This window comes from Mercenaria mercenaria, chromosome 13 (genome assembly GCF_021730395.1).
Source record: "Mercenaria mercenaria strain notata chromosome 13, MADL_Memer_1, whole genome shotgun sequence".
Lineage (NCBI taxonomy): Eukaryota > Metazoa > Mollusca > Bivalvia > Venerida > Veneridae > Mercenaria > Mercenaria mercenaria.
The window spans coordinates 30,907,844-30,926,003 of NC_069373.1; the positions used below are offsets into that span (position 1 = coordinate 30,907,844).

At 33.9% G+C, this 18,160-nt stretch overlaps 1 protein-coding gene across 4 annotated transcripts in view; it reads right to left on the reverse strand.

Moving 5' to 3' along the window:
- Positions 1–17,708, reverse strand: part of LOC123529007 (versican core protein-like) — a 43,826-nt gene extending 26,118 nt beyond the window's left edge. For 2 of the 4 annotated variants that reach the window (XR_006682067.2, XM_053521420.1), the window contains exons 1-4: positions 17,199–17,708; positions 16,585–16,680; positions 15,528–15,626; positions 2,375–2,481 (exon numbers count right to left, since the gene is read on the reverse strand). Coding sequence is in view for 3 of the 4 variants with exons in the window: in XM_053521420.1 (XP_053377395.1) it covers positions 2,375–2,481; positions 15,528–15,626; positions 16,585–16,680; positions 17,199–17,703 (807 nt within the window). In the remaining variant the exon portion in view is untranslated. Of the gene's footprint in view, positions 1–916; positions 1,855–2,374; positions 2,482–15,527; positions 15,627–16,584; positions 16,681–17,198 lie in introns of those variants that run through there. The other 2 variants (XM_053521422.1, XM_053521421.1) reach the window with 2 other exon arrangements.
- Between the last annotated feature and the right edge of the window lie 452 nt (positions 17,709–18,160).

The window sequence follows — 18,160 nt, forward strand, 5'->3', positions numbered from 1 at the left end:
AGTAAGTGGTCGTACACTTTGTATATTTTCATTGATAGACACTTTCCAGTGAAATAATCTGAAATTAATGGATGAATTGACAAAAATATGCAGTTAATATGGAAATGTTTGAAAAATTCGGAGATTTGACCTTGAGTTTGACCTTGACCTTGAGACTGCAACCAAGTATTTTCCACTTTCAGTTAAAGCTTAGTTTAGCTTTTCAATGATTTAAATAAGAACACTCATATAGGAGAAACAATAAATAAGGAAAATATTTTTTACTAAAATTTGTGTTTTGGTCAAAAAGGCGGCCATTCTGGAGGCCATCATAGATTTCTCAGCCCGCACTAAAATCAAAACTTAAACAATTAATTTAATTTTTCCATAATCGTAAACTTCAGACATCTACAAACATTTTGATATATAACAACCTTTGTTATACTTTTGCGACCACCTATCCCTTAAAATAATCCTCTTTTTGGTCATTGTCACCCTGCTAAAAGCAATCCGTATTTTACCGTTTCTATAAACGCCTATTAAATACAGCAGATAAACTGGTCTATGTCCATTATGACAGATGAGAATCAATGGTTTTTAAAAAAAAATCAGCTGCAAACTACTCAACAAGTTTACGAACAATTGTTGCATTCTGGCGAAAAGTGTTCATTGCTTTGAGCAGAATTTGAAATGTTTATATTTTACAATATGTCTGTAAATCTTCCGAAGGGAAGTATAGTACAAATCTGTGTTGAAATTTTACTCTTTATTTCGAATTTTCGGACACTTGTCCTTTTTCAAGAATATGGAAATATTTTTCTGACTAAGTAATATCCATGTAACATTTATATCACAGGAAATGAATAATGTACATTATTCATTTCCTGTGATATAAATGTTACATGGATATTACTTAGTCAGAAAAATATTTCCATATTCTTGAAAAAGGACAAGTGTCCGAAAATTCGAAATAAAGAGTTTATATTTTAAAATGCTCAGCTAAATCATTCAGACTAGCATTTGACTTACTAGACTGGTCATTATTCTTGAAATTGTCTACATATTTTCAGACTTTTGGTGGATCTTTTTCACTATTGATAGATGTAATATTTTTACGAGTTGCACAGCCATCTGAGAAAATAATAGATTTTGTGTTATGTGTAAAACAAACAAATTTTCTTTTAATTTCATGTAGTTTCAACGCTTTTAACCAAGTACCAAATTTGAAGCTACTTTGTTAATAGTCAGAATTAAATTCAATTAAAGATTTGTAATATTCAATAATTCGTTGAAAACAATTGTTAAATCATACAATTTTTCTCAGTGTTCTGAATCTCTTTACGATTTCAATATAGAATTAATAAATATTATTCATTTTAGAATTTTAAGGAGTTCCGGAGAAATGTCACACTGTGACACAAACCCTTTCGACTTCAGTACATCGTGTAATATGTGCTTTATACTTCAATGATTCTATTGCAAGTATTTTGGCGGTTAAATGCACGAAGTTTTGTAGAATACTTCCAACCTGTTGCGATTAAAATGAGCCGTAAACAGTATGTGTATATTTTAGAATTTGGCGTCTTTTCACACAAAGTTGCCTCAGATTATCAGTAATAATAATTTATTTTGTCTTTTAGATTTCTTACCGTGATTATACTCAATACAGTTTAATCGTTAAGAAACTGCTATATTTTACAGGACGTATATCTTTAACTTCTATTCTAGTCTCATCCAGATCGTCAGATCCAAATGTGCCCTCAAGATATATTCTGTCTGTTTTTCCCTTCTGTCCATGCAAAGTTATATATACCATCGCATTCGTTCCAGCGCCAAATTTAATTCCTGTTTTCACACTTATATAGTAAACGGCGGCTGTAAAATAACCAAATGGAATATCCAAGTTCTGAGAACGCATCCCACTTAATCGGAAACATTCGAACAGTGTTTGTGATTCTGTTTACACGTCGTGGTTATTTTAATTGTAAGGGATTGGAAATGGGTAAAAAAGATTGAACAGTGCTAAATGATAAGTAATGGGCGTTTTATTTAGATAAGAAAGTGAACCTTATACTCCAATGGAATATGCGGTAAAAACTTCTCTTATTTCTTTGATTGGAGTCATCATGGCGGACACATATCATTTAAAAAGAATCGATGCACGTGTCATTTGGTTATCAATGTTTAATTAACTGAGTTTTGTTTTAGAAAAATAAGAGTCATTACATCTGCAAAAATCTCACTTATTGAAAAAACATAGACCTTTATGGTAATTGTTTTTGTTTAGCAATACCAAATTGACATCAGATCAATCGTGACACTTTTTCTACACATTTTGCAACGGAAAGTGACAAACGCACAAAATTCATGATATATAACCGGATTTTACACTTACTTTTTGGTTCGCAGTTAGGACCAAAGTACTTTGTTCCTCAAGACATTTACATATTCCGGGGCCGATGCATTCTCCTCCGTTCTCATAACATTTGTCTTCACAAATAACTGACCATAAAAAGACGAAAGAAAATATACATGTCATGGCATAAAAAGACGAAATAAAATATACATATCATGTAAAAATGTAGGCACAATAACTGAAACACAAACTTCAAGAAGGCACTACATTTTTTTAAATATATATTTGTGTAGTTAACAGCATTAACACACTCTACTGCTGCATTTGAACTTTATGATAATTTCTTTAACAAATAAACAAAGTTTCTTATATTCTGAAATGTTTACAGGATCCGTATTCATTAACAAATCTAGGCTATGTATATTATGTTTCTTTACATACTTAGGGTGTAAATAGCGTTTCCGGCTAAAAGCAAAAGAGGGACATTCAAATATGTAATGAAATTTATCGCCAATAGATTTTTGACAAGTTGTAAAGATCCGGTTGTTCAGTGAAATATCATTCGAACTTCCAGTTTCTACTGGCAACTTGTTGTTTCTAGTTCTAATTTTGATAATATATTTCAAAAATTTAGATGGAGTTTTCACTAGATATTTTTCAAAACAAAACTGGTGCTTGAAAAGTCTATAGTTCATACATTTACTTGATTGTTCTACAGTAGAATACCATTCATTTAAAAATAAGTCTGACAGTTTCTGTTTTACTGATAATGTCAACCATTTATGGTTAGGGAATTCATGATTATTCCAAATAGTGTACATTCCACATTGAAATAGGATATTCTGAACCGTTTTAACCACTGAAATCGTAATCTTGACACTGTTTGACAATTCTTGTAATTGTTTAACAGAAAACGATACAGTAAACAGGGTAATTTATGATATCTTGGTATAACTAAATTAGACCAATACGAGATCACTCTGCATTTGATATTTATTGACAAAGGTTAAACACCGGTTTCACCATACACCACACAGTTAGGTGTGCTTGACTTTAAACCTAATATGTATTTTATTAGTCCGCCCGGGATAATATTTTGTTTACAACCATTAATCGGAAGAGTCAAACACAGCAAATTAGGTAATGGTTGTGACAATAATAGCATTTATAACTAACTGAGAAATGCGAAGAAAAAGTAAGAGCGGGAATAGTACACCTACGACACTTTTATTGTGGGTTCAAATCCAAGTGGAGACACAGAATATTTTACATAGCAGAGCTGGCAGAATATAACAGCCGAGCAGTGAAAAAAAACTGTTGCGAGCATATCGAAACAATCGAGGAAAAATACTGGGCTGCTGACATTGTTATTGACAAGGAAATGGAAAAACTTGAGTTTCAGGTTACATCAAGTGACTCGGCGACAGACACTTCCTCTGAATCAGGTGGTTGGTATATCTGTACAGACACAGCCGATAAATGTACTTATCTTTTGTAACTGTTGTTAAATATTGTAAATACGTACATGTACCATGTTGACTTTAATACTACACGACTCATGAAATGCTCATTGTTATTGAAACTAATAACAGAAAGAAGAAACAATAAATAAATAAAATCAAACAAATGAAAAATAACCAATAAATAAAGAAAAATTATGAAAACAAAATGATTGAAAAAAACTTCGTCGTCTGGGTTCGAACCTATACCTGTCCATAACAGAAACTGTTACTAAAAACAAACGTACGCGTTTCCACTACACCACCATGCCATTTAGAAACAAAACATAAAAATATGTACTTATTACTTCATATACCATTATTTTTTATAATAAACCTGACTACTATTATCAGTTATACTACAATTCCCCGCGTTTCATGTTATCCTGGGAGAATTATAGGGTAGGTTTAACATACGTTTAATAGTGTGCATTCAATGCGTGCATACACTTTATGCGGGAGAATTGATACTGACCGATCTCTAGATTACAAAACTGCATAATGTGTGGTAATTAACTGATATTCAAGATGGCGTCCAAAATCGCCGCCGAAAAATGCTTAAAATTCAGTATATGGAGATTAATGGATAAGCAGGGGTGCTAAATTGTAAAGATCTTATTGGAATACACCAATATGTATCTAATGTTCTCAAGCAAGAGGATGATAAAAGGAACATTTTAAGTTCAATGATTTGACATTGTGTATACAAAACTTGCCAAGAAACATTCAAAGCAATGCAGAAGTTGGGTTTAATTTCAGTATTGAAACATAGTGTTGAACGTAAAAACATATGAACTGCAGCGCCCTGGCCTGAAATGATATTATACAATTGCAGAAGGAATTCAACTTGTGAAAACAATTAAATCTGTCAACAAAAAGAGAAAAAAGAAGATAAATAAAGTACAGAAATAGGTACATTAAAAAAGGTAACAAACTGATTACGGCTTCCATAGTTGCTAACTTCAAATCACTTGCCTGCCACCACCACCCCACAACCCACCAATGTAGGTTCAAAACCAACCTCGCTGTGGTGTAGAACTGTTCATGTAAGCATCCCGCAAGCTTGTGGAAAGTCGGTGGTTCGTTCTACTCAAGTGCCTGCTCGTGCATGAAATAATGCGCGAAGGGGCACCTAGCATCTTCCTCCACCATCAAAAAACGGGAAAGTCGCAGCACGATCTGCTTTGTGTCAGTGTGACTCTAACCCCAAACAATATGGCTGTGACTAAGTACAGAGTTGGTGCGCCCGTGATATATTACAGACTCCGGTATATACCGGATTAACTAAATTTGAACAAAAATACCTTAAATGTATATATTTTGTAACCATGGTGATTCTAACCCTAACCTTTAGTCAGTATATTATGCACATTATACACTAAATGCGTGCGGACATGCAAAAAAATGAGTATTTTTGCCGTGCGTTCCATTTGATAATAATTCCGCGCTTGCGCAGAACAGCTGCACCAACTCTGCAATGAGAAACATTCAAACAATATTCATGTTGAAAATTCCCCCAAATATGTAGACACAATTCAGACGATTAATCTTCTGTTAAGATTAAGACATAAGGAGTGTTCCTGCATTAGTAAATGACAAGAATGAAGCATTTCTAACCAAGAAGAAAATGTATATGAAGATCCTTTCTTTAAAGTGACAGTCATAGAAAACTTTAACAGTAGCTTAGCCCATAAATATCTCAGTATTGGAAAGAATATGTAGTGCTGGCTCATCGCAAACATGCTACAGGAAGACTACACATTATTGTGGAAACTGCTATTAATAATGGTCTCTATTATTTTTGGCGAAAACTATCAGCTATTGCCACTCCAAAGAAGAAGAGCGGTGGTTTAAAATTCCGCGAGAAATTCAGCTAATGGAATACTACAACTTAGTCTGGAGACACACAACTACTGTTCAACAATTCAATATATCAAAATGAGAACGCAAGAACTCCGAGTTTGCCATGTTGAAATTGCGTGAAATGCCTCTATGCTTGGAAATAAAACAGCAGAACATCTGGCAAATACAGCTTCATTAGAGGAAGAGAAAATGGAAAACGAAACACGTTTATCAGACACACACTGAAACTGAATATTAAATGTTATGCCATTGACGGAGGAAGGCAACAGTATTAACTAAGACCACTGCATCTTAAAATGGATGAGAAACATACTCCGGCTTGTCATGCACTTTCAAAGGAACGTCTTCACTTGTGAATGTATTAGTGCATACTGCAGATGTACAGGTTTTGTGTAAGTAACTCTCCGTTGAGTCAGTGTAGTCATTACCTGAAAGACTGTCAACGCACAAACAGTTGATGTGCTCAACAAGTTTGTCCTGCTTTCTGAGAGGTACATGCGAGCCGTTAGAATCTAATCTTGAGCAAATTATCTGAGTGATTCTTAGATTTTGCAATTTTTCTTAAGAGCTTATACCGTACCTTTAGACATTTTAGGCAGTTTGGACTCTACGTTCCAAAGAAAAAATGTTCAAAAGCTTCTATACCGTAAATCTTAAACTATGTTTCATTGATAAATACAAAAAAAAATGGAACAAAGCCCTCCTAGACAACTGGGAATTTTAATAACAATGTCTTTGTATAAGTGTACTATATAATTCTAACAGTTAGTTTGCAAATGTGGTGCACATAACCTGCGTATAAAGATTGCCAAACCTTTAATTTAATTATCTGAAAACCATGGGGGTTCTTGTTTTTGTTCAGTCTATCATTTTTGTATGAAAGAGGTAAAGCTCTTTAACTCCTTTCAAAATCTACATATACACATTGCATCTTAAAAAAGATTGGCCTTTATAAGAAATTAATTATGCGCTTAATATTTTCTAGTTGTTTTCTTTCTCGGAATTTTTCATGGCGAAATTTGTAACAAGGTAAATAACTTTAAAATACAAGGATAAATAACCAGCTGGGAGAGTAAATGTATATGTGTACCAAAAAATCAAATATGATAAAAAAAGTATTAATTAAAGGTAACTGTATCTATTCATGCAATAGTGAATTCATATAGAGAAAAACAATTAGGAAACCCTTTTCTACCCGTTTTTAGCCTGAGTTTGCTTAATTAAGTATTATTTGTTAATTTTCAAAAAAATGCATTTATCTAACTTATATCCTACGATCCAGTCAGTATCGACTTAATAACACAATATATGCTATTATCTAAATAAATGTAAACCTACATATTTTGGTGACCATCTTGGACCATCTTGAATATCAGTAATCTACCACAGAAATTGCAATGCATCAAGCAGTTCTATAATTTACAGTTCCTTACAAACAATTTGATATATTACAATTTGATAGAAAAAAAACACCCTTTGTTAACAGGCGTAAACCGGCCACCTCCTTAAGGAGGCATTATATTGCCTACCATTTGCACTACTAATCTGGCAAAATAATTAAATAATAAATTTCATAAAAAGAGTTATTGAAACTTAAAAAAAAATGGGCATGAGTAAAAATATTTTGGAAAATAATAGAGAAACCCCGCTATAACTTTATTGTTGGATGGGGTGTCACACAGCGATTAGATATATCTTTATGTAATGCACACGTTTTTAATATTAGCTGCAATGAAGATGTGTATCACGTAAAGTAAAAGGTATAAGTGTCACAATGCCTCTTTGTTGCTAAAATGTTTATCGCCTATAAACATTACAATTTAAATGGTTCGCTTTTAATTTATTATAAAGGTTTCTTATGTGTGCAATTTTGTTTCGTTTATTCTACGACGAATATTTACAGCTGTGATCTGGAAGACGCTTCTCTACCTAGAAGACTTTAATCGATCTGCTAATCACACCCTTATTCATGTGATACGCATACAGTATTCAACTCTTTTTGTGAATTGATATGTAACAGACTGAAAATGCTTTAGCCCTGGCCGGGAATTGAACCCGGGAGCTCTCACACCTAAAGCGGACACTATATCACGTCGCTATAAAAGCTAGCTCAATAGCAAGGAAGTATAAGTGCACCCTTATACTCTACCCTACTATAGATATAATTATAGATACTACTTTGAACGAGTACTTTAAATAAGGTATAGATGTACTTGTTCAGCCACTAGAATTTTTTGGGGCCTCCGTGGCCGAGTGGTTAAGGTCGCTGACTTCAAATCACTTGCCCCTCATCGATGTGGGTTCGAGCCTCACTCGGGGCGTTGAATTCTTCATGTGAGGAAGCCATCCAGCCGGCTTACGGAAAGTCGGTGGTTCTACCCAGGTGCCCGCTCGTGATGAAATAATGCACAGAGGGGCACCTGGGGTCTTTCTCCACCTTAATAGCTGGAAAGTCGCCATATGACCTCTCATGTGTCGGTGCGACGTTAAATAAAAAAAAAAAGAATTTTTATTTAGGAAATAATAGCCCGAGTGATATAATAATACGCATCTGAACGACAAACAATGATTTATTCCAGAGCAAATCACTAAATGAGATATATTATTTCGATTCTAACACGTTACCAAGGATTTTTAAGTACATCATTAACGACATTCATTAAATATTTGCCCGTTTTCAATCGGTTTCTTTTCCAGCGCGCCGCTGTGCCGTTTGACGCCATGACGTAATAATAGTGACGTCAGAACAGTGATTTGTTGTATAATAATTCACTGTTTTCTGCCTTCTTTGTTTAATAGGAAAATGAATCGGATCGTTTTAGAATTAATTATATTCTTGATAAACAGTGTTTTCCAAAGTCTTGGTCAAATATAAGAAAACATTTTGTTTTGAAAATTATATAGAAATTATACCAAACGATAATTTAAGAAAGTGTTTGACGTCCTTAAGATTATCCTCTCATAAATTAGAAATTGAAGTAGGAAGATATACTGGTGTAGATAGAAATGAAAGAGTATGCAAATTATGTACCCAAAATGTAACCGAATCGGAGTATCATTTTCTATTGTGTTGTGACAAATATAGAGATATTAGACATAAATATCTGGGCAATGTTTCTTGGCCCTCTTTAAATAAATTTGTTTCTGTTATGTCAGTTATGAGAAAGAAACATCTCTTAAACCTGTGTTAATTTATAAAAGAAGCTATGCCTCAACGCAACAATACCCTGTCAAATATTACTGTTTCCTAGTAAAAGTTTTGTTATTTATGTGTACATGTATATATTGTTATGATTTTGTAAAATTGTGTCTTTGCCATATTTCTATTACAATGTAAATGGCCAAAGATAAGTACTTTGCTGATTTGCCAATAAAATTTGAACTTGAACTTTGTCAAAAGGTGTTATTATTCCCATATTTAAAAAAGGAGATTATTCAGATGTTAACAATTACATAGGTATTTCGCTGATTAGCTGTTTTGCAAAATTGTTTATAATTGTTATAAATATATATATCTTTATTATAGTCTCATCTATGTACAGAACATAAAATTACCATTTTCAATAGACATGCACAACTGTACACAGCCATGCTCTAAAAGAATTATAAGAGACTTATCACAGTATACTTAATCTAGAAACACAATCACAGAGACAAATAATAGTATTTACATGCTAAATCCGAGGAACAATTGCTAATTTCAAAATTAAAAGCTAATGAAAACTGGAAGTTTGGAAAAAAACCGAATGATGAAAAAGGGCACTAACGCGCATTTAAGAAATGATTTAAAAGATCAGTTATCAGCCTCGATCAGATTGAACTAATTAGCAGTTGTTTCCCGTATAGTATAAAAAGAAGCACAATGGTTACCTAAAAAAAATGTGAGACATTATTTACACAAGTTAAAATACCGTCTTTGAAGTATATAAAACAGGTTTTGGCACAAATTCGCACTAAAGATGGATGAGCAAACAAAATTTTCATCTGGTCATCTTTACAAATATTTATAAATGAAAGGTTGAAGAAATGGTCTATAGCAATAGCAAATGATGTTATTACCGAAGCAAAGTTTGGTTTTAAGGCAAACTACAACACCATTGAAGCGATGAGCTCAGTACTTTCAGTCACAAGATCATTAGAAATACCTACCAAAATAATGTTTAATCTGTTTGATACCTATGTAGCATCCATTCTTAACTATTCGTGTGAAGTTTGGGGTTTCACAAAATCTGAACAGTAAGAAAGGGTACACGGAAAAATGTTCTCAATGTAAAAATGTCAACATGTAACGCCGCATTGTATGGTGAAACTGGCAGATTCCCATTGTTTGTCATTATACAAATAAGAATTATTGTTAAATATTATTTGAAATTACATTTAGAGAAAAGTAATAATTGTTTGTTAACAACTGTATTTAGCTCACTTAGATATGATACTGATAGAGATAAGAATGTGGTCAACTGGGCTTCTAACGTAAAACATTTATTACAAAAATCTAGTTTTAATGATGTATGGTTATTATCCTGAATCAGCTGATATCAAAATGTTAATTCCAATATTACACGAACACGATTATTTGATCTGTACATCTGCATCTGGACATGCATAACAAATCTTCTCTTTGTTTGTTTAAAGAACTTAAGTTGACATTTGGAATATATGAATACCTAAAAGAATGAATTGTGTTAAACTGCGAAATAGTATTGCCAAATTAAGAATGTCGTCTCACCATTTAAACATTCAAACTGGTAGACATAGAAATATATTGAGATCTGAAAGAAAATGTATTTTATGTGAACACAACGTTTTGGAAGATGAATATCACTTTTTACTGATATGCCCTGTTTATTCTAAGTTTAGAAAAAGGGTAGATACCACGTTACTATTACAACCATTCAAGTATGTTTAAATTCATAGAACTTCTAAACACATCTAATTTGAAAATTTTAAATAGATTGGCTATATATTGTAATAAATCGTTTAAAATGAGAAATGATAATTTAAATTATTTGTATGGTTGAAACAATTTGTATTTAAACATATTACACTGCACTGTTTCGGGGATGTAAGATTAATCTTATGCTGTAATTTATGATATGAATGAATGCTTAAATTAATAAGCTACTAATTAACAGAAAAGCATACTTTTTATTCCATATCTTTCATTAGAATACGATAGGCGGCTCTCGGGCAACTTGTTTTGTGGCCACTCGGCAAAGCCTCGTTACCAGTTACCCTCGAGTTAGATACATGTATTTTAATTCAAACAGTGGAAGATTCTTACAATTTTATGCAAAAAATAGTACATCAGATATACAACATATATATCGGCTAACAATGTCATGTTCCGGTCATAGCAACAAGTGTTGTAACTAGTTTGTAAAGAAGGCGGTTGAAAGCATATTAAATTGAAATGATTATTGCTTACGTGAAATATGTTATCCGACTCTTGAAATTTGAAAAGTTTGCCTTTATTTGACAGATATAATAGAACTGTTATAGCAGTGACAGTAAAAATTTTTCCTACAGGCTAGAAATGCGCCATTATTTCAAAGTTTCCACAGCGTCATATAAGATAAACGCTTTGTCTGTCATTTCACTCAGCGTTGCACAATCAGCAGAGTGACAAACTAGACACTCTCTTCCAATCAGGTGCAGTAGAGTATTGCATAAATCTTTCATTTTGAAAAGTGGTCTCGGTTTTTCCCTACGGCCAATAATAAAAAAGTTACTAAAAATAAGCTATTTATAGTAACGTAAAAGGGAAGTAATTAAAAAAAGTATTGTAAGTGAACAAAAGAAGGATCTGCCAAATAAATCTGTTGACATAAATGAAATTTCAGATCAGTATCTTCATTAGTTATGGAGATATTCTCATTTTAATTTGAAATTAAGGGAGGTAATTTGACATAAAATCAGTCCATAGTTATCTACCCTGATTGTCTCAGTCCAGCTAATAACAATAATGAAATTTCAAATAAGTCCTATTAGTACTAACTGATATAAATCTATTTTGATTATAATCAGGGGAGGTAATCAGATATAAAATTAATCTGGAACCTACGATTGGATCTGATTTGTCATTGAATCCAAGATTTATTGTTGTTGAAGATATTTGGAAGTTTGTATCAAATTAAAACCATAAATGAAGTCTCTATATGGCTGCAAAAGCCAAAATAGCCAATTTTGGACCTTTAAGGGGCCATAACTCTAAAACCCATGATGGAATCTCGCCAGTTCAAGAAAGGAAGCAAGATCTTTTGGTGATACAAGTTGTGTGCAAGATTGGTTAAAATCAAATCATAAATGAAGCTGCTATTGTACAGACAAGGTCGAAATAGCTAATTTTGGCCCTTTCAGGGGCCATAACTCTGGAACCCTTTATGAGATCTGGCCGGTTCAAGAAAGGAACCGAGATCTTATAGTGACACAAGTTTTTTGCAAGCTTGATTAAATTCAAATCATAAATTAAGCTGCTATTGTGCAGACAAGGTCAAAATAGCTAATTCTGGCCATATCAGGGGCCATAACTCTAGAACCCATAATGAAATTTCGCCAGTTCAAGAAAGAAACCAAGATCTTATGGTGATACAAGTTGTGTGTAAGTTTGGTTAGAATAAAATCATAAATAAAGTTGCTATAGTGCAGACAAGGTCAAAATAGCTAATTCTGGCCCTTTCAGGGGCCGTAACTCTGGAACCCATAAAGAAATCTGGCCAGTTCAATAAAGAAACTAAGATCTTATGGTGATACAAGTTGTGTGCAAGTTTGGTTAAAATCAAATCATAAATGAAGCTACTATTGTGCAGACAAGGTCAAAATAGATAATTTTGGCCCTTTCAGGGGCCATAACTCTGGAACCCATGATGGGATCTGGCCAGTTCAAGAAAGGAACCGAGATCTTATGGTGATACAAGTTGTGTGCAAGTTTAGTTAAAATAAAATCATAAATGAAACCACTATCGCGCAGACAAGACATTGTTGATGCACGCACGCACGCACGCACAGACGACAGACGACGGACGAAGGGTGATCACAAAAACTCACCTTGTCACTATGTGACAGGTGAGCTAAAAATGAGTTAGGATTTCTATGATACACAACCACCAATGCTGATCAGAAAGTAAATCAGAAACTTGATTCATAATTCAATAGATTCTTTCTTCCTTTGATTTCCATGGAAATATGAATCAAGACCAGTTAATAAAACGTGTGTTCGTGTTTTAGTAACAGGTATGTTTTTTAAAGTTTGTTAAATTGCTCGGGTTTTTCTTTGCTATTGCTTGTCAAATACAGTATTGCTTAGTTTATTACTTTATTTTATCATGTTTTAAAGAGTAAACTTCTAGGCATATAAGTCAAACAAAAGTACCGTTATATGGACCAAAACAATCAGTCAAAATGGGAATACATGTATCTTCACACAAGTTTCGTTTTTCTCGAGGAAAACTATTATGTATACATGTGTTTGTGGGAAAGCTCGTTTATGAAATAATTTTCAGATTGAAATGTTTGGCGGAATTCGAAGTTTCAAAAGAAAAGAAATTTATTTAAATGTTTTCATTTTCTGTTACATGACAACACGAATTTCGCAATGTCTTAAGCTAACATAATGTTTTTTTACAGAAGTGTTTTACTAGTATATCTTTACATGAATAATATGAATAATAATTCTATATGAATCTATAAAACAACATGATTTATATCAAAAACTGGCTACATGTTTTGTTGCTTTCTATGGAGTAACATGCGAGCTTAATTTCCGTGTATTACCTAAAGCAAAATATTAGATCAATGCAAAATTCATGACAAAGAATTATTGACTTAGGTCATGAATAACACGACTTTAGCTAATGTAAGGGAGGCAATCCAATTTGAAAGGGAATTGCTTTAACACAGTCAATAATTAAGGGAGAGTATACTTACAAATTCTCGTTAAAAGTTGACCATGGTATATGTTTGTGTGTATACTACAAAAGTTTTGGAGGTTTGTACCGGAATTTTGTGTCTGTAACATTTTACAAATATCGTTCAGACGCTTGAATGAAGCATACAGTTTACGAATTCCAGAGTGCATTAGAAGTATGCCAATATATAAAAATCCTAGTGCAAAAATTCTGTTTCTTGATGCATACGATCAACGACATTTCTCTCTAAAGTAACAGTCAAAAATTCCCATTTAACATTTGGCTTTAAATTTGATTTCAGCCTTTTTGAAATTAAACTTAGAGATATTTTTGTAGAAAAGCACATGCCTCCCCGAAAGACAAGAAGTCAATAGGGGTCAAGAGCCAAAGTCAAAGCGACCCTGATGCTAAGCGATTGAAATGAAAAAGCGATAATATAGGTCATCTCAATGGACATGGTTTTAAAAAAAAACAAAGACGGTTTTACATATCCTGACTCCTTGACCTTTGACCGATTTACCTCAACAAAAGGAGGTGTCGTCTATTTTGAAAGAGTGACCCAAGAACAATGCGGGTCATCGTATCGGCATCATCTGATGAAGTTTCAGCTTTTTTGGTCATTTGGTTCTCAAGTTACTGATCTGAAACGTTTTTCAATGTTCATGCTCCTGTGATCTTGACCTTCGACCGGGTGGCCCAGAAACTATGTTTGTTTAATCATCATATGAAGTTTAAACGTTCTGCTTATAGCATTTCTGAAGTGATTGATCGGAAACGGGTTTTCATGTTCTAGTCCCTACATACGATTGTGACCTTTGACGAAGTAATTCCGAAATCAATAGATGTCTTCTACTTTGCATGTTCAGTCATCCCGTTTCAAGGTCCTGGGTTAAGTGATTCTCACGTTATTGATCGGTAACGGTTTTGAATGTTCTTGTCCCCGTGACCTTGAACTTTGACCTACTTACCCCAACTTAATAGGGGTCAACTACTTTGCATATTTAAGCATCCTATAAGGTATCAGTGTTCTGGGTAAAGTGGTTCTCAACTTATTTATTGGTGACAATTTTCTATGCTCAGACCCCTGTAGCCAAAACCTTTAACGGAATGACCCTAAAAACAATAGGGATCATTTACTCTAAAAGACCTATAACCCTATGAAGTTTGAAGGTTCTTGGTCAAATACTTCTCAAGCTATTGATTAGAAAATATTTTCTATGTTTTGACATTGTAACCTAGACCTTTGACCTACTGACCCAAAGAAATAGGGGTCATTTACTATGCAAGTACAATCATCCTATTAAGTTTCAACATTCTAGGTCATGCGGTTCTCAAGATATAGATTGGAAACGGTTTTCAATGTTCTGGCCCCTGTGACCTTGACCTTTCATCGAGTGACCCCAAAATCAACAGAGGTCATTTACGCTGCATACCCGATCATTCTATGAACTTTCAACCTTCTGGATCAAGTGGTTCTCAAGTTACTGATCGGAAACGGTCTTCCAGGTTCTGTGACCGTGACCTTTGATTGAGTGGCCCCCAAAACTATAAGGTATTTTACTTTGTAAGCCCTATCACCTACGAAGTTTGAAAGGTTTTATGTCAAATGGTTCTAAAGTTATTGATCGCAATGAAGTGTGACGGACATACGGATGGACGGACGAACGAACAGTGCAAAAACAACGTCTCCCTCAGTGTATATAATTACCGTAAAGTGAGTATCTTAGGCAGTGAAAGGCATCAGTTTCCAACAGTTTCTTAAAGACAGACTCGAAAAGTACACAAATACTGACTAATTTAAATCAAATGTTTAAAGGGATCCTAAAAAGAGTCTAAAAAGCAGAGAAGATGTAAGATTGTGACTTGCGAATTCAGATACTTAGGCAGGCTGAATGGTTCTTTGGTTTTCAATAAACGGCTTACATTCCTCACAGTTAGATCCGTGTCTATTTTCTGGACATTTACATTTTCCAGGACCTACGCATTTTCCTCCGTTCTCGTAGCATTTGTCATCACAAATCACTGAAAATATGGAGACAAAGAATATCTTTATTTTGCACGAGATTTTGGACGGAAATGGTAACAGCTTTCACTAAGGTCATAGGATTGACTCTTATAGTTATATTGAACGAACTGTAAAGTAATCTTTCTAAATTTTAAAGCAAAGCGTAGCTATGGCACACACAATACCTATGAAGTGACGGCAAATGCAATCGTTTTCTTTCCGGTAAAATCATTAAATAAATAGCATGTATCAAAATTAAACACAAAGGCTAATCTAGAAAGCTTACTTGAGTTGTTAAACGTTTAATTATCGTTTTGTTGTGTGTGTGTGTGTACTTATACAATTTTTCTTGCATACCAGACGGGGATTTCCGGTATCTTTACCGGTGCTGGAAAAATCCATCTTACACCCCGGGGTGTAAGATGACTCCCGTGCTGTAAATGACGTATAACGAACTACATATATATAGAAGATTTATGTAGTAATTTATGTTTTATTTAAAAAACGGAATAAAAATTCAATAACTTGACAGTACCTATTGGTTCCTGATAGTATATTTCTCGATTCAAATCACGTTATTTTATCAAAAATTCATAACGTTACGCTGCAACTGATAAAACAAAACCGGAACTAAACATTATTGTTTGTTTTGAAACGTCATGACGTCTTTCCTGTTTACGGACGTTGGTTTCCCGCGCTTTGTTTAAATACACTGCCATAAGAAATAGTTCTAAAAAGAAAGCTGTTCGATTTATTTAATTTTTATTATTATTTCTTGAAATCGGTATGCAAGAAAAAGATTCTTTCACTGGTCATAGGTGCAGATGGAAATATCCGGCTCTCGGGTAACTGTTTAGGCGGTAACTCGGCAGGTAGCCTCGTTACCGCCTAAACAGTTACCCTCGAGGCCAGATAATCCTATCTGCACCTACAGCCAGTGAAAGAATCTTATAATATACGATAATGTGAGCCTACCTTTTCCACAGCGAGGTCCCTCTGTGAAAGGTTTACACTTACACATGTTGTCTCTGAAGCACACATCGCCGTAAGCGCAATTTGGTTTGCATGTCGCTTAAAAATAAAGTTAATCATATGTTTTAAGACCTCTGAAACGCCAAAATATACAGGAAATGTGAATCTAACAAGCCGTAACACAGTATTATCGTAAAACCGTTCGCTGACATTACGAACAGGTGATAAGTAGGTTTGTAAGTAACTATTTGATTATAGTGATCGTAAACATGGTGCACCTGGACCAATTGTCCTTTAAGTCACTTACAGATGTATAAACTCAAATTCTAACGCTGGTAGTATATACATATTTTGAACAATGATGGTATCATCATTAAATAAACCTTGTACAATATATACTACCGCAGATGATTATCATCTACAACGGCGTGAACAAATCGTTTATTACTTAAAGCAGTTAGAGGGAAAATACATATGATTGTTAAAAGATATTGCACGAACTATTACAATTGGCTACTGTCTGTGTGAACGAAATACATTACACAAATTTATAACAGATTCGTCTTCTAATACCTAAATAAAGTATGGCTGTATGCAATAGTACGATAAATAATAACCAGCTTGATCCAGAAGGACAATATCTATAACAGTATTTAAATCAGCACCCAACTTTGAAATGTCTTGTTTCGTGGCATCAATGGACATCTCGGTTGTTGTTATTTTATTCTCCATTAACGAATTTGTCTGATTTGCCAGCTTTGCTGCATTATTACTGACGGCCGTTACTTCATTTCTGACGACTGAAATGTTCTGTGACAACTCCATTTTAACAATATCTATGACAGATTTTAAATCAGCACCCAGCTTTGAAACGTCGTGTTTCGTGGCATCAATGGACATGTCGATTGTTGTTATTTTATTCTCCATTAATGAATTTTTCTGATTTGCCAGCTTTGCTGCATTATTACTGACGGCCGTTACTTCATTTCTGACGACTGAAATGTTCTGTGACAACTCCATTTTAACAATATCTATGCCAGTTTTTAAATCAGCACCCAGCTTTGAAACGTCGTGTTTTGTGGCATCGATGGACATCTCGATTGTTGTTATTTTTTTCCCCATTAATGAATTTGTCTAATTTGCCAACTTTGCTGTATTATTACTGACGGCCGTTACCTCATTTCTGACGACTGAAATGTGATGTGACAACTCCATTTTAACAATATCTATGACAGTTTTTAAATCAGCACCCAGCTTTGAAACGTCGTGTTTTGTGGCATCAATGGACATCTCGATTGTTGTTATTTTATTCTCCATTAATGAATTTGTCTGATTTGCCAGCTTTGCTGCATTATTACTGACGGCCGTTACTTCATTTCTGACGATTGAAATGTTCTGTGACAACTCCATTTTAACAATATCTATGACAATTTTTAAATCAGCACCCAGCTTTGAAACGACGTGTTTTGTGGCATCGGTGGACATCTCGATAGTTTTTAGTTTATTCTCCATTAATGAATTTGTCTGATTTGCCAGCTTTGCTGCATTATTACTGACGGCCGTTACTTCATTTCTGACG